This window comes from Onychostoma macrolepis, chromosome 22 (assembly GCF_012432095.1).
Source record: "Onychostoma macrolepis isolate SWU-2019 chromosome 22, ASM1243209v1, whole genome shotgun sequence".
Lineage (NCBI taxonomy): Eukaryota > Metazoa > Chordata > Actinopteri > Cypriniformes > Cyprinidae > Onychostoma > Onychostoma macrolepis.
In genome coordinates this window covers 530614-551059 of record NC_081176.1, presented here as the reverse complement: position 1 = coordinate 551059, position 20446 = coordinate 530614, and the positions used below count along the sequence as shown (strand labels likewise).

General features: G+C 36.1%; 1 protein-coding gene across 1 annotated transcript; it reads left to right on the top strand.

The window, feature by feature from the left end:
- The first annotated feature begins 715 nt into the window (after positions 1–715).
- On the top strand, positions 716–18687 carry LOC131531227 (NACHT, LRR and PYD domains-containing protein 12-like). The gene is given in 15 exon segments (XM_058761866.1): positions 716–804; positions 1277–1411; positions 2641–2745; positions 3243–3327; positions 3496–3520; positions 3523–3690; positions 3914–5744; positions 6484–6654; positions 7830–8000; positions 9045–9218; positions 9386–9556; positions 9740–9913; positions 11280–11441; positions 14516–14689; positions 16438–18687. Coding segments are annotated over 14 exon segments (3630 nt in total). The 5' UTR covers positions 716–804; positions 1277–1367; the 3' UTR covers positions 16613–18687.
- The last annotated feature ends 1759 nt before the right edge of the window (positions 18688–20446 follow it).

The window sequence follows — 20446 nt, the reverse complement described above, 5'->3', positions numbered from 1 at the left end:
TAGAGAATAAATTACACTGAGAGTAAATAAGACAGCTGTGGTATTTGTCATTTAAACTTATATTATATTAAAAAAACAGTGTTGTAAATCTTTAATAAGGGTACAGAAAGCAGTAAATAATGAAGAAGACTCTAAATGCATTAATCAGTCTAATATTTCCTCATGTAGGATTTAAAATACATAAATTATAACTAAATTTTGGATTGTACAATTATAAAAATGCTAATTTTTAGCTCTAAATAAGCAGTAAATTGCTGTTTTGTCTTTTTTAAACGCACATAAGTTTATGAGTTACAGTCTCAGTTTTTCTCTTTTAATAGACATTAGATTCAAAACTATTTAAACCTTAAATGACAGATTGTGAAAAGCACATATATCTACATCACAGCAACCTGTGAAACTGAACAGAGATGGTAAATTCAGAAAACAAGAAAAATAACTGGGCATTTTCTATTTGTATGTAGAAACTGAAAGTTCATTATAATTAATTGAGTTCTGAACTAATTCAAACACTGCACATTTAGCATGTTTTCTTTATCAATCACACCTGATTCAACTCATCAGCTCATTAGCAGCAACTCCAAGACCTGAAATGGGTGTCAGACAAAGCAGTGTTGGGGAACCTCTGGGCTAATCCATGCTGCATACTCCGGTACAGTAGGTGGCGGTATGTACCTGATAAATCATGATTGTAATCCGTCATAAAACCAATAATAAGAAGAAGAAGAACAGAGATCACAAACCGAAAGTGATTTAAAGACTTCTGGATTCTGTTCCTACACAAGATCGTCTGAACTACTGCAAGTAAGTCTGAATACTTTCACGATTACAGTTATTTAGGAGAATGATGAACGGGTTTCAGAGCTATATGAAGCGTGGTTTGTTAAGTTATAACTTATACCTGTCGCCGAAGTAACAAACACCGAGAAACAGAAAGATATTAAAACAAACCGTTTAAAGACGACGCATATTTAACAAGTCTGTAATAATGTAGCATTAAGAATAATTATAAAAGTGTTATTTTATTTCCCCTTTTTAAACCCGAGCAAAACTAATCTTCTTTTAAACTTCTTAATGCTCCGAAAGTTGCTGCAGTAATGTTCATGTAAATAAAGGCATGTGTTGTGAGTGATCTGAAGAGATTATGATCCAGTTACATGGCAGTATATTTGTAGCATATGTTATTTTTATATTGATTGTTTGATAACTCAATCATTCACCACTAGTTATTTTCTTCATAATTTATTCCTCTGAACTCTCATGATGTTGATCTCAGACAGAGACACATTGTCATGTCCAGGTCCTGATGAGCATCTGATGGTCTTCAGAGACACAAAGATCTCAGTGTTGAGCTGTTCATCTGCAGTATGTCAGAGAAGAGAGGAAAGATGAGTCTCTCACAGAAACAGAGGTAAGACTGAGTCTGCTTTCACAGAAAACAACAACACACTTCAACAACAGTGTTTTCTCTCACTATTGTCATCTCAAATGCTTTGCAAAACAAAGTAGAACTTCCTATAAAAGTTTTAGATTGGTTAAAACAGGTTTAAAATGATTGTTATATTTAATGATTATTCTTATGATTAAATAAAAACAAATAATTATTGACATTGATTATTATAAATGCAGAGTACAGAAAACTGCAGTGTGACGTGTTATCATGCAGGAGGCCTACAACTAGAAGTGTTTAGAAAGGTCTAAGGAAAAAAATACTGGGTTAAACACAACCCAGCGCTGCGTAAAATATGGACGAACCCAGCGATTGGGTTGTTTAGACCCAGAAGGTTGGGTTAAACATTTAACCTATTGGTTGAAAACAACCCAGCATGTGTTCTGTCCAATATTTACCCAGCACTGGGTTGTATTTAACCCAGCATTTTTTAGTGTATATAATATTATAAAATAATGACTTTACCTCATTCTGTGACATGAAACCATGTCAGATCACAAAAGGAAGTTATTTCAAACACTCGAGTGATGTTATGAAATGAATTTGTAGAAAAAACGTCAGTAAATGTTCACTTCGTTGGACAACAGGTTTGTAAACCGGCTCAACTGGCACTTCAGCCTTTCATTAAAGATGAACTCTTGCTTGTAGAGCTTCAAGACATGGTACAGAAGTGAATAGTAATGAAAAAGTTCCCGCTTGACTGTAAATCACTGTCGCTTGTTTTAGATGATAGGTTTATATGGTCTTGAAGTATGATGTAGATGAGTTTGATTTTGATTATGTGGTTTTGATTAGTTGGTGTATATAATGGGAGGGCCGCATTAGAAGTGTTTGTGCTGAGAAAGTGAATGATGCTGAAGCTGTAAATAATGAAAGGATGGGTGAGTGTTGAAGCTGGGCTCAGTGCACTATTGCTAGGGAAGATATAAATGAGGGAGAAGAGAGATGACTGAGACTGAGGAGAATGTAGGTTAATGTGGCTCAATGGTAGAAATGAAGCTCATGTGTTACGTGAGGATGCTGCTGCTGTGACAGAAGAGAGCTTGAACTCTGGACTGTGATTGAAGGAGATTTATACTTTTCTGTTTTTTCCATTTGAGGTATATATTGTAGTTTCCTTTTTAAAATTTGTGAAATTGATTGTATTAAATAAAGAAAAAAAGCTCTCTCTCTGTTCTTTGTGTCATTAGTGTGAGATCAGGCTCACATGTGTCCAGCTCTGTGTCTGTGAAGAGTGACCGGTCAAAAGATGAACCACCGTTCTTCAGTGAAGAAACACCATCAGCTGCTGAACGGTATTTCATGTGTTTTGTATTATATAGATAATTTCTCCACTGGGATATTTGTTTATGGAAATTAACTAAATAAGACAATAAATCACAGATCATAATATCTGCTTTCCTTTTTATTGGTCTGTCTGGAGCTTCTTTCCAGTAAAACAATTACACAAGCAGCAACAAGGAGGCATACATTCACCATAGAGACATGAATATGTCCATCCATCTGTTTAATTAACATTTGCAGCATTAAAATATTTCAAAAGAGACTGAAGAACTCCTGTAATACAGTTTATTATTTTTTTTTCTATTATTTATGTCATTAGTTCTCTCCTTATAGGACAGAAAAACTTAAATTTGCTCTGAAATAGAACCTTTTCTTTAACAGCATTAACTTATAGCTGCAGCATTAACAGCTGATGTTGGCTCTTTATCTTTAATTTAAACAAAAATGGCAAGAGATTTCTCTAATGTTTTGCCTTAACTGCATTTAATTTTATTTGCCATTTTAACAGGCTGCAATATGAGACATTAGATTCAGACTTCCAGATTAACAGCAACCACAAGAATTTCACAGACAAACTCCTAGGAATCTTCCAGGTAGGAAAACACATGTTCAATAATGTTTATATTTATAACAAACAAATAGTTTACTGAACAACGCTTGCAAGAATATTCAATAGAAATTTGATTTCTGTTTTATCTTGATCATGTAACTTTTCTTTTAGGAACACATAAAAATGAAAATGTATTTTTCTTTGATTTTAGGATCTTGAAAATAAAATGATCAACTTCCTAAAAATGAGCTGGAAATGTTTAAAAAAATATTACAAAAAGAGAACACACAAACCTTTGTGAAGGATTTTAATGAGAACAGATGCAGTAACAAAGAAGCAGCTCTTGATCTCACGCTCTACTTCCTGAGAGAGATGAAGCAAGATGAAGCTGCTGATACTCTAGAAGGTAAGAGACTCTGTTCGCTGCTTCCAGCGCTGTTTCAATCTGTTTTCTGTTTCACGATCACTGTTATGACTCAGAGGAAGATCATTTGTTGTTCATATGCCTCTCATATTATGTTCATAACCTGCCCTGTCTCTTCCAATAACAGACTTCCTTTAGACTTCCACATTCTGCTCCGTACAAACCCAGAGACTAACCAATCTGTGTATTTTATTCCTGTGTTTAGATGAGCTCATCTTCATTCATCAGCTAAAATGTAGCCTAAAGAAGAAGTATCAATGTGTGTTTGAAGGAATTGCAAAGCAAGGTGACTCTACACTTCTGAACAACATCTACACAGATCTCTATATCACTCAGGGTTGTAGTGAACAGGTCAATACTGAACATGAGGTAAGACAGATTGAAGTTGCTTCCAGACGTCATGAATCGCAGGAGATGCAGGTTGAATGCAAAAATGTGTTTGAAGCACCTGAACAAGACAAGCAGATCAAAACTGTACTGACAAAAGGAGTTGCTGGCATCGGAAAATCAGTCTCTGTGCAGAAGTTTGTTCTGGATTGGGCCGAAGGAAAAGAAAATCAAGATATCAGCTTCATATTTCCTCTTCCATTCAGAGAGATGAACTTAAAGGAGCAAGAAAAACTAAGTTTGATGGACCTTATAACTCAGTTTTTCCCAGAGACCAAAGGACTGAAGCTTACAAGAAGAAATCATTTCAAAGTCTTGTTCATTCTTGATGGATTGGATGAATGTCGACTTCCTGTAAACTTTAAGGATAATGAGATGTGGTCTGATGTATCATCACCAGCCTCTCTGGATGTTCTCCTAACGAACCTCATCAAGGGAAATCTGCTTCCTTCTGCTCTCATCTGGATCACCACCAGACCAGCAGCTGCCAGTAAGATTCCTCCTGACTGTATCGACCGGCTGACAGAGATACGAGGATTCAATGATGCACAAAAGGAGGAGTACTTCAGAAAGAGATTAATGGATGAGAATCAGGCCAAAGAAATCATTGAACATGTTAAACAATCAAAGAGTCTCTTTATCATGTGCCACATCCCAGTCTTCTGCTGGATTTCAGCCACTGTTCTCCAGAACATTTTAGAGGAGAAAAGAAATAATGTTGTGAAAAACAATCAGGCTGATGATGCCTCCAAAACACTGCAGGAGTCAAATACTGAAGACACTCCTAAGACTCTGACACAAATGTACACACACTTTCTCAGATTTCAGATCCAGCAGAGCAGACGAAAGTATGATGGAGAATATACACCAGATGTTTCCTGGGATAAAGATGCCATCTTTTCACTGGGGAAACTGGCATTTCATCAGCTGGAAAGAAACAATGTGATCTTCTATGACACAGATCTGGAAGCCTGTGGTATTGACGTCTATAAGGCATCAGTGTACTCAGGCATGTGTACCCAGATCTTTAAGGAGGAAACGGGGATCGTTCTTGGTACCATGTACTGCTTCGTTCACTTGAGCATTCAAGAGTTTATTGCAGCTCTTTATGCACATCTGTTTCTAGTCATAAAGCAGAGAAGTATATTTGTTCATGAGTCTACAGAACAGGAAAACAAAAGTGAAACCATGATTGATTTGCTCAAGACTGCAGTGGACAAGGCACTAGAGAGTGATAATGGACACCTGGATCTTTTTCTTCGATTCCTCCTTGGTTTGTCACTCCAGTCCAATCAGAGACTCTTACAGGGTCTGTTCACAGAGCGAAATGGAAATGACCAGAGCAAAAAAGAAATAGTCCAGTACATCAAGCAGAAATGTGAAGCTGATCTGTCTACAGAGAGATCCATCAATCTGTTCTACTGTCTGAATGAACTGAACGACCAAACTCTGGTGAAAGAGATTCAGACCCACCTTAGAGAAGGAAGTCTCTCATCTGCTGATCTTTCACCTGCCCAGTGGTCTGCTTTGGCCTTTGTGTTGTTGACATCAGAGGAGGAGCTGGAGGAGTTTGAGCTTCAGAAATTCAAGAAATCAGACGAGTGTCTCATTAGATTATCAGCAGTCATCAAAACCTCCAAAAGAGCTCTGTAAGTTAAATTTTTTTTTTGCTTTCATCCTGAAAAATACATTTGTCTAGGGTTCCCATGCATCCTGGAAAACCTGGAAAATCAATTAGTGAAAACTTGTTCTGCAAAATTATTTTACAAATATTTTTGTGTTTTTCTTTAATTGTTTCAAGGAGAACAAAATGTTTCATTCTCAGCTAATGTTAGTAGATGGTTAGTCCATCAAATTTTTGCAGTAAATGTCAACAGATAATCAGCTACCTAGTGATTCTGATTTTATTTTAATGTATAATTCCAGCCTTTCTGCAGTATCAGTAGAACCAAATACCGGATCAGTGTGGTATTCGCTGATAGGCTGCTGCTTTCAAACATTCCTGTGCATATTTATTGTGAGCATTGTGTTTTTACAACATCTTTTACAGCATTGTGCATTGTAGACGATGTTGAGCACATGATCGCAATGGTAAAGGTGTTTAATCAGAATTCACTCAGTAATAGGGCTGTCGCGATTCGTTGATTTTATTCGATTTTTAAAAATCTTCGACTTCATTTTGCTGGCGTCGACTAACCGGCAAAATACCGGAAGTGGCGCATTTCACGGATGAGAATCCATACTACTCAGTAATGCTTTTCTTTGAAACCATGGAAGTAGCACTTTCAAATATAATTCATTGTAATTAAAGCTATAGATGACATATATTTATTATTTGTATTTAGAAAATGCATTCTATCTAATTCTGTAATCGTATTTCTCTTGTAGGTTAAATGATTGTGGCTTAACAGACAAAAGCTGTTCAGCTCTGGCTACAGTTCTTGGATCAGATTCCAGTCTGAAAGAGCTGAACATGAACAATAATAATCTGCAGGATTCAGGAGTGAAGCTGCTCTGCACTGGACTGCAAAATATGAAGTGTCATTTGGAGATACTGAGGTAAGTTTTGTGATTTGATCTGTCATTGACTCTGTCCTAAACTGACACATTGTGCTATACTGTTTACAGAATGTATTTGGTTATGTTCAAGGTAGGGATAACTTAACGTTCATTTGTATCTGATAATGCATATCTGTTTGTATATAATTGGATATCAAAAGCTAACATAAGATGTTTTCAGGCTATTGTTATTTTTGTATTACATTTACTGATATAATATACTGTATGAGAGTTCAAGGTTTTCCTCTTGAAGTCTGGACAATTTTTATAGTTTGCTTAAAATAAGTATCCTCTAAAACAAACTACATGAATAATGAAAATGTTCTCTCATGATGAAAAAGAAAAAGTTAACTAGTAAAGTAAAGACCTGTTATATAGCACTTTATACAATTCAGATAGTTTCAAAGCTGCTTTACAGGTATAAACAAGAAAATAGTGAATCAGTGATGAAAACAGAATTCAATTCTGCTGCAAAGTAACTCTAAAAAGACAATAGAAAATAGTCATTATTCAGTTAAAATCAGTTTAATGTTGATTCAGTTTGGTTCAGTAAATATGTAAAGTCCATCAATTTAAGAGTGAGTTTAATTCATTTATAAAGCAGCTGTGGAGAAAAACTGTGACAACATCAGCTCAGTTCAGTTCTCATCCAATAATTTCTATTTTAGTATTTCATATAGTATATAGTTACATGCTATATGTTGGATATTTCTGTCAGGGCCACTATCATCAAACATAATGACAATTTAATGTAACAACATAATTCAGGATGAAGTCTGACTCAATGAGGAATATCAGAAGGCCAAGTCCTGACTGCTGAATAATACTGAATGGACCTTATATAAGGAAGTAGTGATAGGCTTTGTATTCCTATAGGTAGACGTGAATCAGCTGATGCTTAAATTATTAACCTCAGAGACCTCAAGATAATAGAGCAGCACTTTTAAATGTATAACTCATTGCCATTAATGATATACACCTATTATTAATTTACATATTTTAAGTTTTATTCAAGCATGCTAGTTAGTATAATTAATTGATTCAAATTTCCTAGATAAAACAGTGTATATATTAAAATTTTGTTCATGTAAAAATAATTGGTATAAATTAAATTTTGTATTTAACAAATATATTGCATGTATCTAACTCTGTGATTTGTTTTATTTCTCTTGTAGGCTAAATGATTGTGGCTTAACAGACAAAAGCTGTTCAGCTCTGGCTACAGTTCTTGGATCAGATACCAGTCTGAAAGAGCTGAACATGAGCAATAATAACCTGCAGGATTCAGGAGTGAAGCAGCTCTGCACTGGACTGAATAATATAAATTGCAAATTAGAGATAATGAGGTAAGTTTTGTGACAATCCCTTTTGTTTGGTTAGAATTCAGATCCATCTGTTAATGTCACAAATTCGCTTATGAACTTCTGTTCACCTACCACCAGAGGTCACTCGCTCACCACATTGACTCTCACACCATACATCACACTGGACTGCATTTCCCATCATCCATTGCACTGATAACACATACACAGCTGATTACACTGATTGCACACACAGCTGACTGCACTGATCACACACCCTACATAAACCATGGACTTCCTCTTTGCCGAGTATTGATCTGCGTTTAGCTCTCTTCTAGCGCTAGCTGCTTTACCGTGCCATTCTGTGTTTCTGTTCAGTTCCAGTGTTGTTCTGCGTTTATCACTCCCCTAGTGTTAGCTGCTATACGGAACCTGTTTGTTGTTTTCTAGTTTGTGTTCCCTGTATTTACCCCTGTCTCACCCTTCGGACTTTATTCCCCTGCCTGGATTATTGGTGTGTACCTGGATTAACTCTTTTTGCCCTGCCCTGTTGGATACTGTTCGCTGATCGTCGACCCACGCTTGCCCTCATACTTGTGGGTGCCAGAGAGTAATCTAGCAGCTGTGTTTTGCACTAGCTGCAGACAAGAGAGTGAAGACTGAGAAACACTGTAATAAAGTGAATTACAATAGTCTAAACGAGTTGTTACAAAAGCATGGATCACCGTTTGGAAGTTACTCTGTGATAAGAAAGTTGACAGATGAAAACCCGGGTTAAAGTTTTGAGTTCTGAAACTTACAGGATGTTTTTATAGTACACCGACCTGTTACATGTCAAAAGACCAGATCAAGGGAAATGTAATTTCTCAGTTCATGACCCTTTTCAGTAACTGTAAACTGAAGGATCTCAGGTGAGCTGATGTGTAAAATATTAAAGGTCTCTAGGCCTTTTGGATTCAGTTGTACACTAAATTACACAGTAAACTGACAAGGAACACAAATAATTCACTTAATGGATTAATATTGTAAAGGTAATTTCTAGAATAACACATTAATCAGTTGAATGTTACATTTTCATTTCTATTTTAGACTTTCAGACTGCAGTATCACTGAAGAAGGTTATAAAGCTCTGTCTTCAGCTCTGAGATCAAACCCTTCACACCTGATAGAGCTGGATCTCACAGGAAATGATCCTGGACAATCAGGAGTGAAGCAGCTCAGTGATTTACTACAGGATCCAAACTGTCAACTGAAGACACTGAGGTGAGACGTGATGAAATAATGCAAAATAAATATGCAGGCAATTTATTTATAAAGAATATTTCATTAAAACACTGTGAAAGGGATGAATTTACAAAATGTTTTAGAGTCAGATGTTGTTTTTCAAGTTTATTTATGAAATGAAGTTTACTTCATCTTCTCTTCTGTAGGTTTTTGGGTCCTGCTGCAGATGAAGCCTGTCAGTATGTGACTGGAATTGTGGGTAAAAACCCGTTACTCCTGAGAGAGCTGAATCTGAGTGAACATGAACTAGGAGACACACGAGTGAATCAGATCGCTGCTCTACTGCAGGATAAACACTGTCAACTCCACTCACTGATGTACGTTTTTTCATTGTTACAAGGACACTTTTAAATTCTTGCTGCTGGGTGTTTTTCATGTGTCTTGTATAAGAGATTGCTGACTGAAAAAAATCATATGTGACTCATCACCAGTATTTGTCAACTGTCAGCTAAAACTGGTAAATATTCAGACTAAAACTGAAGTGTTTTCTCTTTATGCAGTCTGAATAACTGCTGTATCACAGAAGGAGGTTTTCATGTTCTGGCTGCAGCTCTAAACTCAAACCCTTCAAATCTGACAGAGCTGGATCTGAGTGAGAATAAACTAGGAAACCCAGGAATGAAGATCATCTTGACTCTGTTTGAAAATGTACAGTGTAGACTGGAAAAGCTGAAGTAAGTGTTTTAAAAGTGTATAACATTAATTACCCAGACTCTAGTGACCCACCACAGCTTCATAAATTTGAAAATATTTTACACTTCTCATCAGGACTGCACAATTAATCAAAATATAATTGAAATTGTGATTATGGGTTAGTGCAGTTATCAAATCACAAAAGGCTGCTATTTAATTAAATATACAGTCTGCAGTGCCACGTGCTTACGAGTGAAGTGCATTTACATGTGAGCAGATAATGAGTTAGTATCAATAAATCCTGTCCTTCAACCAGTGCCCTCCAACATTTAGCATCCAGCACACTGGAAAAGAAGTGTCATGTCTTTAAAATTCACTTTGTTCATTTTTTAAGTGAACATTTGCCTGCACACTAGTGATTAGATTCACTGTTTTGAAGCTTGAACATCAGAATAGAGTACAGATGTCACATCCGGTGTGTAACGCCTGTGAGATCTGAGTCTGAGTCGCAGCGCTTGTTACTGGAGCTGCTGGAGACAAGGACTCGATTTGGCCTTTTTTTTAAAGGATAACAGTGGAGTTCAGTTCGCAGATATTTGTGAGGAAACGGCCTCGCCATTAACCTTTAATATATTTACCACTAAATAATCATTTTGGACTGAGCTATATTTGGAAATAAAAACAAAATAAATGCTGGTACATAAGTTATGGAGAATTTTTTATTTTGTTTATTTGTAACTCCAAACTAAATTTGACTGACGTAAAACTGAAAGCATTCAATAATTCAGGATCAGATTTAATATGAAGTATATTTTAATCTAAGATGTGGTTTTGGTAATCTTGATTTATTTTTGTTTTGGCTAGTAGAAGTTCTGAATGGCTGTTAAAAATAATAATAATAATTGGCTGGTGAGCGAGTTATTTTGAGCTTATGTGAATTTGAAAGGTTCACTTAATTTTACATTAATGTAATTTCCAATATTTTTTGCAGATTATGTTAATAAATATTAACAGATTTGTACAAGAAAGTCTTTATAAACCTGCTGTGAACTAAACACAGAAATTTAAAGGTCACTGTTCAGTTTTCCACCAAAATAAAACCCTGAGGGCTTAATATTCGAAAGTAAAGAGATTAAGACATAAATATCACAATAGTAAATTTATCATTCCATCCTTCAAAACTGAAATCCTTCTCCAAGCTGCTTGTTCTATGTAGTGTTGTAAGTATGGTTTAGGCTTAAGTATTGTACTGTAAAATACAAAATATTATTATATTTATCAAATAAATAATAATTTCACAGTATGATTATCATGAAAATCTCATATTGGTGGGTAAAAATAGAAGCTAAAGCTGCTATTAGCGTAATTGTATGTATATCTTAATTAGTTTTGTTCTGTCTTCTACAGGTTAAACTGCATCAGTATTACAGATGAAGGTTGTGCTGCTCTGGCATCAGCGTTTAATTCAAACCTCAGAGAGCTGGATCTGAGCAGGAATCAAATAAGAGACTCTGGAGTGACAGAAATCTCCAGTCTGCTGAGAAATTCACAGACACTACAGATACTCAGGTCTGAATCTGGTTAATCTAAACATGAATCAATGTAAAGCTCCAGCTGGTCTGTAAACTGGTGCTGTGTCTCAAGGAATGGGTCAGTAATGTCAAGTTGGTGAAGATACATTTATAAAATATTGACAAACAGATTGCTTTTTTGAGGTGATGGGAAATGTTAATATGTCTTTCTGTAGACTTTCAAACTGCAGTATCACTGAAGAAGGTTATAATAGTTGCAATCAAAATTATTCAACCCCTTTGACCTGCAAGACATTTTGCTGTATAGAACACAATTTTATGAAAACCATTCAACAAAGGCATCAGTAAAGTATTAGAGAGAGTTTTTTTTAAATACAATTTTAAGTGATTCTGAGAATGTAACATTGAATTCAAACTGGCTCTAAACATTAGTTCAAAATTATTCAACCCCCAAAAATCTTTGGTTTTCACATTGCCACTGCTTACTTTAAATTCAACCAGATATTTTCAATGAGAATTAAATCTGGAGACTGAACAGGACACTCAATAACATTCTATGACTGATCCCTGAAACAAGCAGAAGTAGATTTGGATTGCTGTCCTGCAGGAAAGTCCATTGATCATCAGATACAGTCTTTGCACCAAAGGCATCACAATTCTTGTCAAAATGGCCTGATACTTCAGAGAACCCATGATGCCCTACATACGGCCATGATTTCCACTCACGCTACAGTAAAGCAACCCCATAACAGGACTGATCCACCAAAGTCCCAGTTTGGTCACATCACTCCATAAAACATTCTTCCAGAACTCCACAGATCTACCCAAATGAATTTTAGCAAGTTCAAGTCACCCTTTTGTTCTTCTTGGTCAAGAGTGGTATTCAGCAAGATGCCTCAACATGAAGGCCATTCTTGTCTAGTGTTTTCTTACACACTGCATTGAAATGGCTTTCCTCCTTTCATTGGTTCATCTTGCAAGTCTTTGGCTGTACATTGCAGGCTTTTGTCAGTTGCTCTGATTAAACATTTTATGATATTATGCTTTTTCTTCAACACCCTCAAAGGTTTTCTGGTACAACACACTTAAAGCTAAGGAATAAGGCTGCAAGCTTTTAATGTCTTGGAAATCTTCATATAGTCTTAGACTTTCTAAAGTAATACAATTATTTATTCTATAGCTTCTATAGCTTTTGTGAGAGCTCTGTTGACTTTGCCATTTTTGCTACTGAACTTCAGCACACGCATGGGCTAACTGCATATGTGTGTGTAACAGCTTCTAAAGGCTTAATTGTGTTTTGAGAATTGTATTCCCCACCATATAAATAAGTGACTTAAAAACAGCAATGTTCAATAGGGGTTGAATAATTATGACATACCTGTGTTATTAAAATACTAAAAAATGACATTATATATTGACATTATCACTTTTAGTATGGCAGTGAACTGTTATAGATGCAATTTTGTATTTTATTCTGGATCTTCAGACAAGCTTGTATTTGTAAAGTAATGCAGTCTCTGAGGGGTTGAGTAAATTTGATTGCAACTGTAGGTTATAATTGTGGAAAATAATGCAGAAATTGCATTTGTTGTAGTTTGTTCACCAATATAGAGCTTTACCCTGCTATACCGTGAAAAGGGTCTGTTCAGGCCTAAGATTTTTATTTTATAGAACATGTACTTGTATGACAATCTGTGTTATAAGGAGGAATAACATCTTTTTTTTTTTTTCTTTTTTTTTAAATAGACTTTCAGACTGCAGTATCACTGAAGAAGGTTATAATAGTTGCAATCAAAATTATTCAACCCCAAAAATCTTTGGTTTTCACATTGCCACTGCTTACTTTAAATTCAACCAGATATTTTCAATGAGAATTAAATCTGGAGACTGAACAGGACACTCAATAACATTCTATGACTGATCCCTGAAACAAGCAGAAGTAGATTTGGATTGCTGTCCTGCAGGAAAGTCCATTGATCATCAGATACAGTCTTTGCACCAAAGGCATCACAATTCTTGTCAAAATGGCCTGATACTTCAGAGAACCCATGATGCCCTACATACGGCCATGATTTCCACTCACGCTACAGTAAAGCAACCCCATAACAGGACTGATCCACCAAAGTCCCAGTTTGGTCACATCACTCCATAAAACATTCTTCCAGCGCTCCTCAGATCTACCCAAATGAATTTTAGCAAGTTCAAGTCACCCTTTTGTTCTTCTTGGTCAAGAGTGGTATTCAGCAAGATGCCTCAACATGAAGGCCATTCTTGTCTAGTGTTTTTCTTACACACTGCATTGAAATGGCTTTCCTCCTTTCATTGGTTCATCTTGCAAGTCTTTGGCTGTACATTGCAGGCTTTTGTCAGTTGCTCTGATTAAACATTTTATGATATTATGCTTTTTCTTCAACACCCTCAAAGGTTTTCTGGTACAACACACTTAAAGCTAAGGAATAAGGCTGCAAGCTTTTAATGTCTTGGAAATCTTCATATAGTCTTAGACTTTCTAAAGTAATACAATTATTTATTCTATAGCTTTTGTGAGAGCTCTGTTGACTTTGCCATTTTTGCTACTGAACTTCAGCACACGCATGGGCTAACTGCATATGTGTGTGTAACAGCTTCTAAAGGCTTAATTGTGTTTTGAGAATTGTATTCCCCACCATATAAATAAGTGACTTAAAAACAGCAATGTTCAATAGGGGTTGAATAATTATGACATACCTGTGTTATTAAAATACTAAAAAATGACATTATATATTGACATTATCACTTTTAGTATGGCAGTGAACTGTTATAGATGCAATTTTGTATTTTATTCTGGATCTTCAGACAAGCTTGTATTTGTAAAGTAATGCAGTCTCTGAGGGGTTGAGTAAATTTGATTGCAACTGTAGGTTATAATTGTGGAAAATAATGCAGAAATTGCATTTGTTGTAGTTTGTTCACCAATATAGAACTTTACCCTGCTATACCGTGAAAAGGGTCTGTTCAGGCCTAAGATTTTTATTTTATAGAACATGTACTTGTATGACAATCTGTGTTATAAGGAAGAATAACATCTTTTTTTTTTTTTTTTTTTTTTTTTTTTTTTTTTTTTTTAAATAGACTTTCAGACTGCAGTATCACTGAAGAAGGTTATAAAGCTCTGTCTTCAGCTCTGAGATCAAACCCTTCACACCTGATAGAGCTGGATCTCACAGGGAATGATCCTGGACAATCAGGAGTGAAGCAGCTCAGTGATTTACTACAGGATCCAAACTGTCAACTGAAGACACTGAGGTGAGACGTGATGAAATAATGCAAAATAAATGATACGCAAGTGAATTAATTACCTTATGTATAAATATATTATATTTAGATGCACGATATTGGATTTTGCGAAATCCAATATGCAGATAATTTAACTCATTTTGGCCAATAGCCGATGCCGATATATAATTATTTTTAATTTTGGTTAGTTTTTAACAAGAACTTATTTGTTAGAATTAAACAACAATGAAGTTATTTTATAATGACAGTACATTGAAGATTTGAAAATAGCTATAAATAAACTATATATTAATCACTGCATTTTTTTTTTATCAGAATGATGCTGTTAACCTTAACATTTTATTTTATGATTTAAATGATCTAAGCAAAAGAGTTATAAAATTCAGAATTTTTAGAGCTCATAATTTGTTTAAAAAATATAACACATTACACATTAATGAATGAATAATTAAATATAAAATTATGTAATTTAAGTTATGTTTTTTTTGTCATGTACGCTATAACTTCTGACCTTTTAAATCAAAACAAAATCATGATTATGACATCAATTACTGCTTTATTTAATCATAAACAGTCTAAATATTATTTGTGTATTTTCCTTTCATTTTATTAGAAGTAGGCCGACAGCGCCCCCTACAGAATTAATACTCCTCACCGAGCGTGCGTTAGGACACTGATTCCAGGTATCCTGAGAGGATGGGCAATATAATTTATTTTATTACATTTCCTGAATCCAAACAAAACAGAGCAAAATATCCCTAATCATTCAACCCCAATCCAAATGAAGACAAAAACGTTTATTTTCTGGTTATCATACAGTCATTAAGTTACAATGTTCATCTGCTCGAGCAGAACGTTAATGTTATCTTGTGCTTCAAGGTATCTCTGACTAAAACTAGCTAACGCTAAAGTTAGTGAGTCCATGCTAATGTACAAACCTTAATAGTGGACTGTTCTCGTGTCTTGTACAGTGTAGGTCAAAAACACATAAACGAAGGTCTGCATTTCACTGTTTCTTCATATTAAACTGGTTAAATGTACATTAATTTAATCGTACCCTGCGATACATGAACAGTGTTGATCCTGCATGTTGTCATCCGCGATCGTGATGACCGACAGTAATATGAGACTTCTCCCGCTTGCATTGTGATCTGTAAACCCTTGCTTCGAGTTACCCACCGTATTTATTTTAAAATATTCTATAGGCGCGGAGCACGTGCACACACACACACACGCATTCAGTGCCTGAACCTGCAGTTCCTCTCATAATGAGCAGAATTGCTGTTGCATCAACAGACATCAGTTAAATAAAACTATCCAGAGATGATCTAAACCCAGATCATGTTCCCTGTTAGTGGATCAAGTGTTTGAATTCTGCTACAAAGCAATAATAATAATAGTAATAATAGGAAGATCCGGCATCAAAAGATCAACAAAATATATTGCTGTGAATGCTTAGCTGTCACAAGCTAGTTATCTCTTTGCTAACTTTCCTCATCTCCTGCTTAAAAGCCAGAAAGATCTTGAGATTTTTGAAAATCATGATTTGGTGAACATTTGCCCCTGAGTTTCTTTTAAATAATTTATTTTTGACGCTTGTCTTTCTTTTAAAAAAAAATAAATACATTTTTTTATTTAAATGTTCAACTGTTAACTTGAACTAGAGGTTTTCATTACAAACCGTGTTTGATAATCTTTAAATATTTTGTGATGAAATGCACATTGAATTGAATCCAGCTTCATCTTCTCTTCTGTAGGTTTTTGGGTCCTGCTGCAGATGAAGCCTGTCAGTATGTGACTGGAATTATGGGTAAAAACCCGTTACTCCTGAGAGAGCTGAAACTGAGTGGACATGAACTAAGAGACACACGAGTGAATCAGATCGCTGCTCTACTGCAGGATAAACACTGTCAACTCAACACACTGCTGTGAGTATCTTACATTATTTCACATGTTACATGACTAGTAATGTTACAGTAGTCTGTTTCAATGCTCATTTGAGTTCGACCCCACGTTATAAAGCTTGGAAGAGCCAGGACATTTTTAATATAACTCTGATTATATTTGTCTAAAAGAAGAAATTCACATACATCTAGGATGGCTTGAGGGTGAGTAAATCATGGGGTAAGTTTCATTTTTGGGTGAACTCTCCCTTTAAGTGCACAGGGGTTGGAGAAAATAATGTGAACACATTAGAAATAGCCAGTATTTTATTAATGTGTTTACCATCGTTTGTCTTTAATACAGCTTCCAACCTTCTTAGAATAGATTCATACAACTTTTAAACAGACTTCAGTTAAATTTTGTCTCTAACTTCTGCTGTGACTGCTGAATGTGATCATGAATACTGACTACAAACTGAGGATTGAAGACAAATTTAAAAACATTGACCACCAACGTATGCCCTCACAGATGAACTGAAACCCTTTAATGCTTGCTTTGATCGTATAAACACAGAAGCACCCATCAAAGCTGAGCCCTCACCTGACGACCTGACACTCACTTGTTTAACCAGTGAGGTGTGCTTCTACCTGAGCAGGGTGAACGCACATAAAGTGTCTGGCCCTGATGGTCTTCCTGACCGAGTGCTCAGGGTCTGCACAGAACAGCTGGCTGATGTCTTCACACACATTTTCAAGCTCTACTCGCTCCAGACCGTTGTCCCCACCTACTTCAAAACAGTCACCATTGTACCAGTACCAAAACACCACAACTCCATAAAAAAATATATAAATATGTCTCTGTGATTACTCTGCACAATGGCAAACTTGAATCTAATCTAATTACTGGTAGTGTTTGGACATAAATATGTTGGCAGTGTGTGAGCACAACCACCCTACAATGATAAAAATCCACCCACTCCTTGTTTTTTAATCCCCTTTAAACCAAATCCGTCTCATTAGATCTGCTGTTTTGATTCTCTGAGCAGTGTGACATCACATTGTTTAGGCCCCGCCCACATCTGATGACTGACAGTCCTGCATTACCATAGTTTCTGCTCTCAGAGAGTTGTTTGGTTGTACCATAGATATGTAAAGGTAGATGCCACATTCGACCGCTCCAGATATGTTGTCATTACATTACGTCCATTAATAATCCAGTTGAAGTGGCTGAAGCACTTCATTATTACTTCATTGATTCTGTAGTCAAAATTGCACAATGTTTTTCTGCTGAGTATAGACTGTTTCATTGGGCGCACGTGCCTGGCTCCAAGTTAACTTCCGGTCTGTGTTTGTTTATCGGTCTGGCTAATGGCACCGGCTACAAACGCAGTTAAAGTTAAGTTAGGGCCACAAAAGCGCACATGTGCAGTAACGTTTGTTTATGTTGTTGTCGTTGAAACCGTCTATACAGAAGTTTGTCCAGTTAATACAGTGGAACAAGCTCTTACTTTAAAACTGCACAGTTCAGTCTGAAGCGTCTGTCTAAACATTTGAAACATGAGCTCATTTCTGTCCGCTTCACTTGTTGCCCATACAGCAGGTCAAATACACAACCCAATATCCAATAATTTCAGTTAATAATACCAAAATTACACAAACATTTCACTTTTATCCAGTGAGACAGAACTGTTATCATTGTGTTTATTAATGGGACGCAACAGAATAGTTCTGTGCTGCTGTAGCAGAACATATTCATAGTGTTTATTGATGCTCATATCATCTCTCTGCCATCAAACCACCAGATTAATGAACGTCTAACACAACCGAACAGAACCGGTCCAGACTGGGCTTTATTCTGTGCAGGCATTGGTTCTTCAGCCTTACCTGTTTCAGAGAAATATTACTGCACTTCACATCTACACCCAGACAAACCTACAGTTTTATTTAGATGTGCAAAGTTGAATCCGTGTATCAAAGCTGATCGAGTCACTGGACAGAGCAGAGCGGATGTGTTTACGATGTAGTGATGTGCAGACCAGCATCAGTTTAAGCACAAATACACAGCAGTCACAGCTTTTATTTTAGACAATATGCTCAGTTTTAGACACAAGATGAAATGGGAATTTTAGGAAAGAAATAAAAGATATGAAATATTGGTAACACTTTATTTTAGGGTCTCTTAACTAGTTGCTTATTAGCATGCATATTACTAGAATATTAGCCATTTATTAGTAGTAATTAAGCACATATTAATGCCTTATTCTACATTACCTTATTCTACATCCCTAATCCTACCCAATACCTAAATATATTTATTTACGATATTATTTTCAGGTTTTAGCAACATTTTATTTATTGCACTGTATGGTGTTAACACATGATGAATTACTCTCACATGAACATAACGTGTCTGATTCATTGTCTTTTCTCTTTCTGTCTTCAGTCTGTATGGATGCAGTATTACAGAGAAACAGTGTCTCATCCTGACTTCAGCTCTGAAATCAAACCCATCACACCTGAGAGAACTGGACCTGAGCTGGAATAAACTCGGAGACTCTGGAGTGAAACACCTCAGTGATCTACTGATGAACACACAATGCAAGCTGGAGAAACTAGTGTTAGTATCATTATTACTCCTCCTAGAGCTTTAACTCTACAGACTCCAAACTCAGCCCAGATCTTCAGACTGATCTCGCTGGTGTGCTATATCTTTTCTAACTGATCAGACTTATGGTTTTCATAAAACTGAAGATTAAAAATCATAAAAATCCCATAGACTTACATTGACGGAATGTTCAAATGAGCCAAGACTATTCAAACTCCAACTGTCAAAATTCAAACTTAAACTCCCAGAATCCTTTGAGACTCAATCAAGCTTCCCTTCTATGTACTATTTCTAACCCATTCAAACTCATTCAAACTCATCTATCTAATATTTCTAATCTATCTATCCTAGCGACATGCTAATCATGCTAGAAAAATGCTAATCCTTACTAGAAATATGCTAGTAACATGCTAATCAAGCTAGCAACATGCTAGTCACTTGCTAATCATGCTAGAAACATGTTAGTGACATACTAATAACGTGCTAATCATGCTAGCAACATGCTAGTCACTTGCTAATCATGCTAGCAACATGCTAGTCACTTGCTAATCATGCTAGCAACATGCTAGCAGTATGCTAGTAACATGTTAATCATGCTAGAAACATGCTAGTAACATGCTAATCATGCTAGCAACATGCTAGTAACATGCTAGTCACTTGTTAATCATGCTAGCAACATGCTAGTCACTTGCAAATCATGTTGGCAACATGCTAGTCACTTGCAAATCATGTTGGCAACATGCTAGTCACTTGCTAATCATGCTAGAGACATGCTAGCAACATGTTAGTCATGCTAGCAGTATGCTAGTAACATGATAATCATGCTAGAAACATGCTAGCGGAATGCTAATCATGCTAGCAACATGTTAATCATGCTAGCAACATGCTAGTGACATGCTAATCATGCTATAAACATGCTAGCGACATGCTAGTCACTTGCTAATCATGCTAGAGACATGCTAGCAACATGCCAGTCACTTGATAATCATGCTAGCAACATGCTAGTAACTTGCTAATCATGCTGTAAACATGCTAGTGACTAGCTAATAATGCTAACAACATATTAGTAACACCTTAGCAACCACCCCGGTACCCTAGCAACCAGCCCAGGTACCTTAGCAACTGCATAGCAACACCCTAGCAACCACCCCGGTACCCTAGCAACCAGCCCAGGTACCTTAGCAACCACCCGTAATAGATGCTGACTTTTCCATTTGTTGACATGACATGGTTAGATTCAGATGGTAAATATATATTATGTTGGGTGTCCATTTTAGA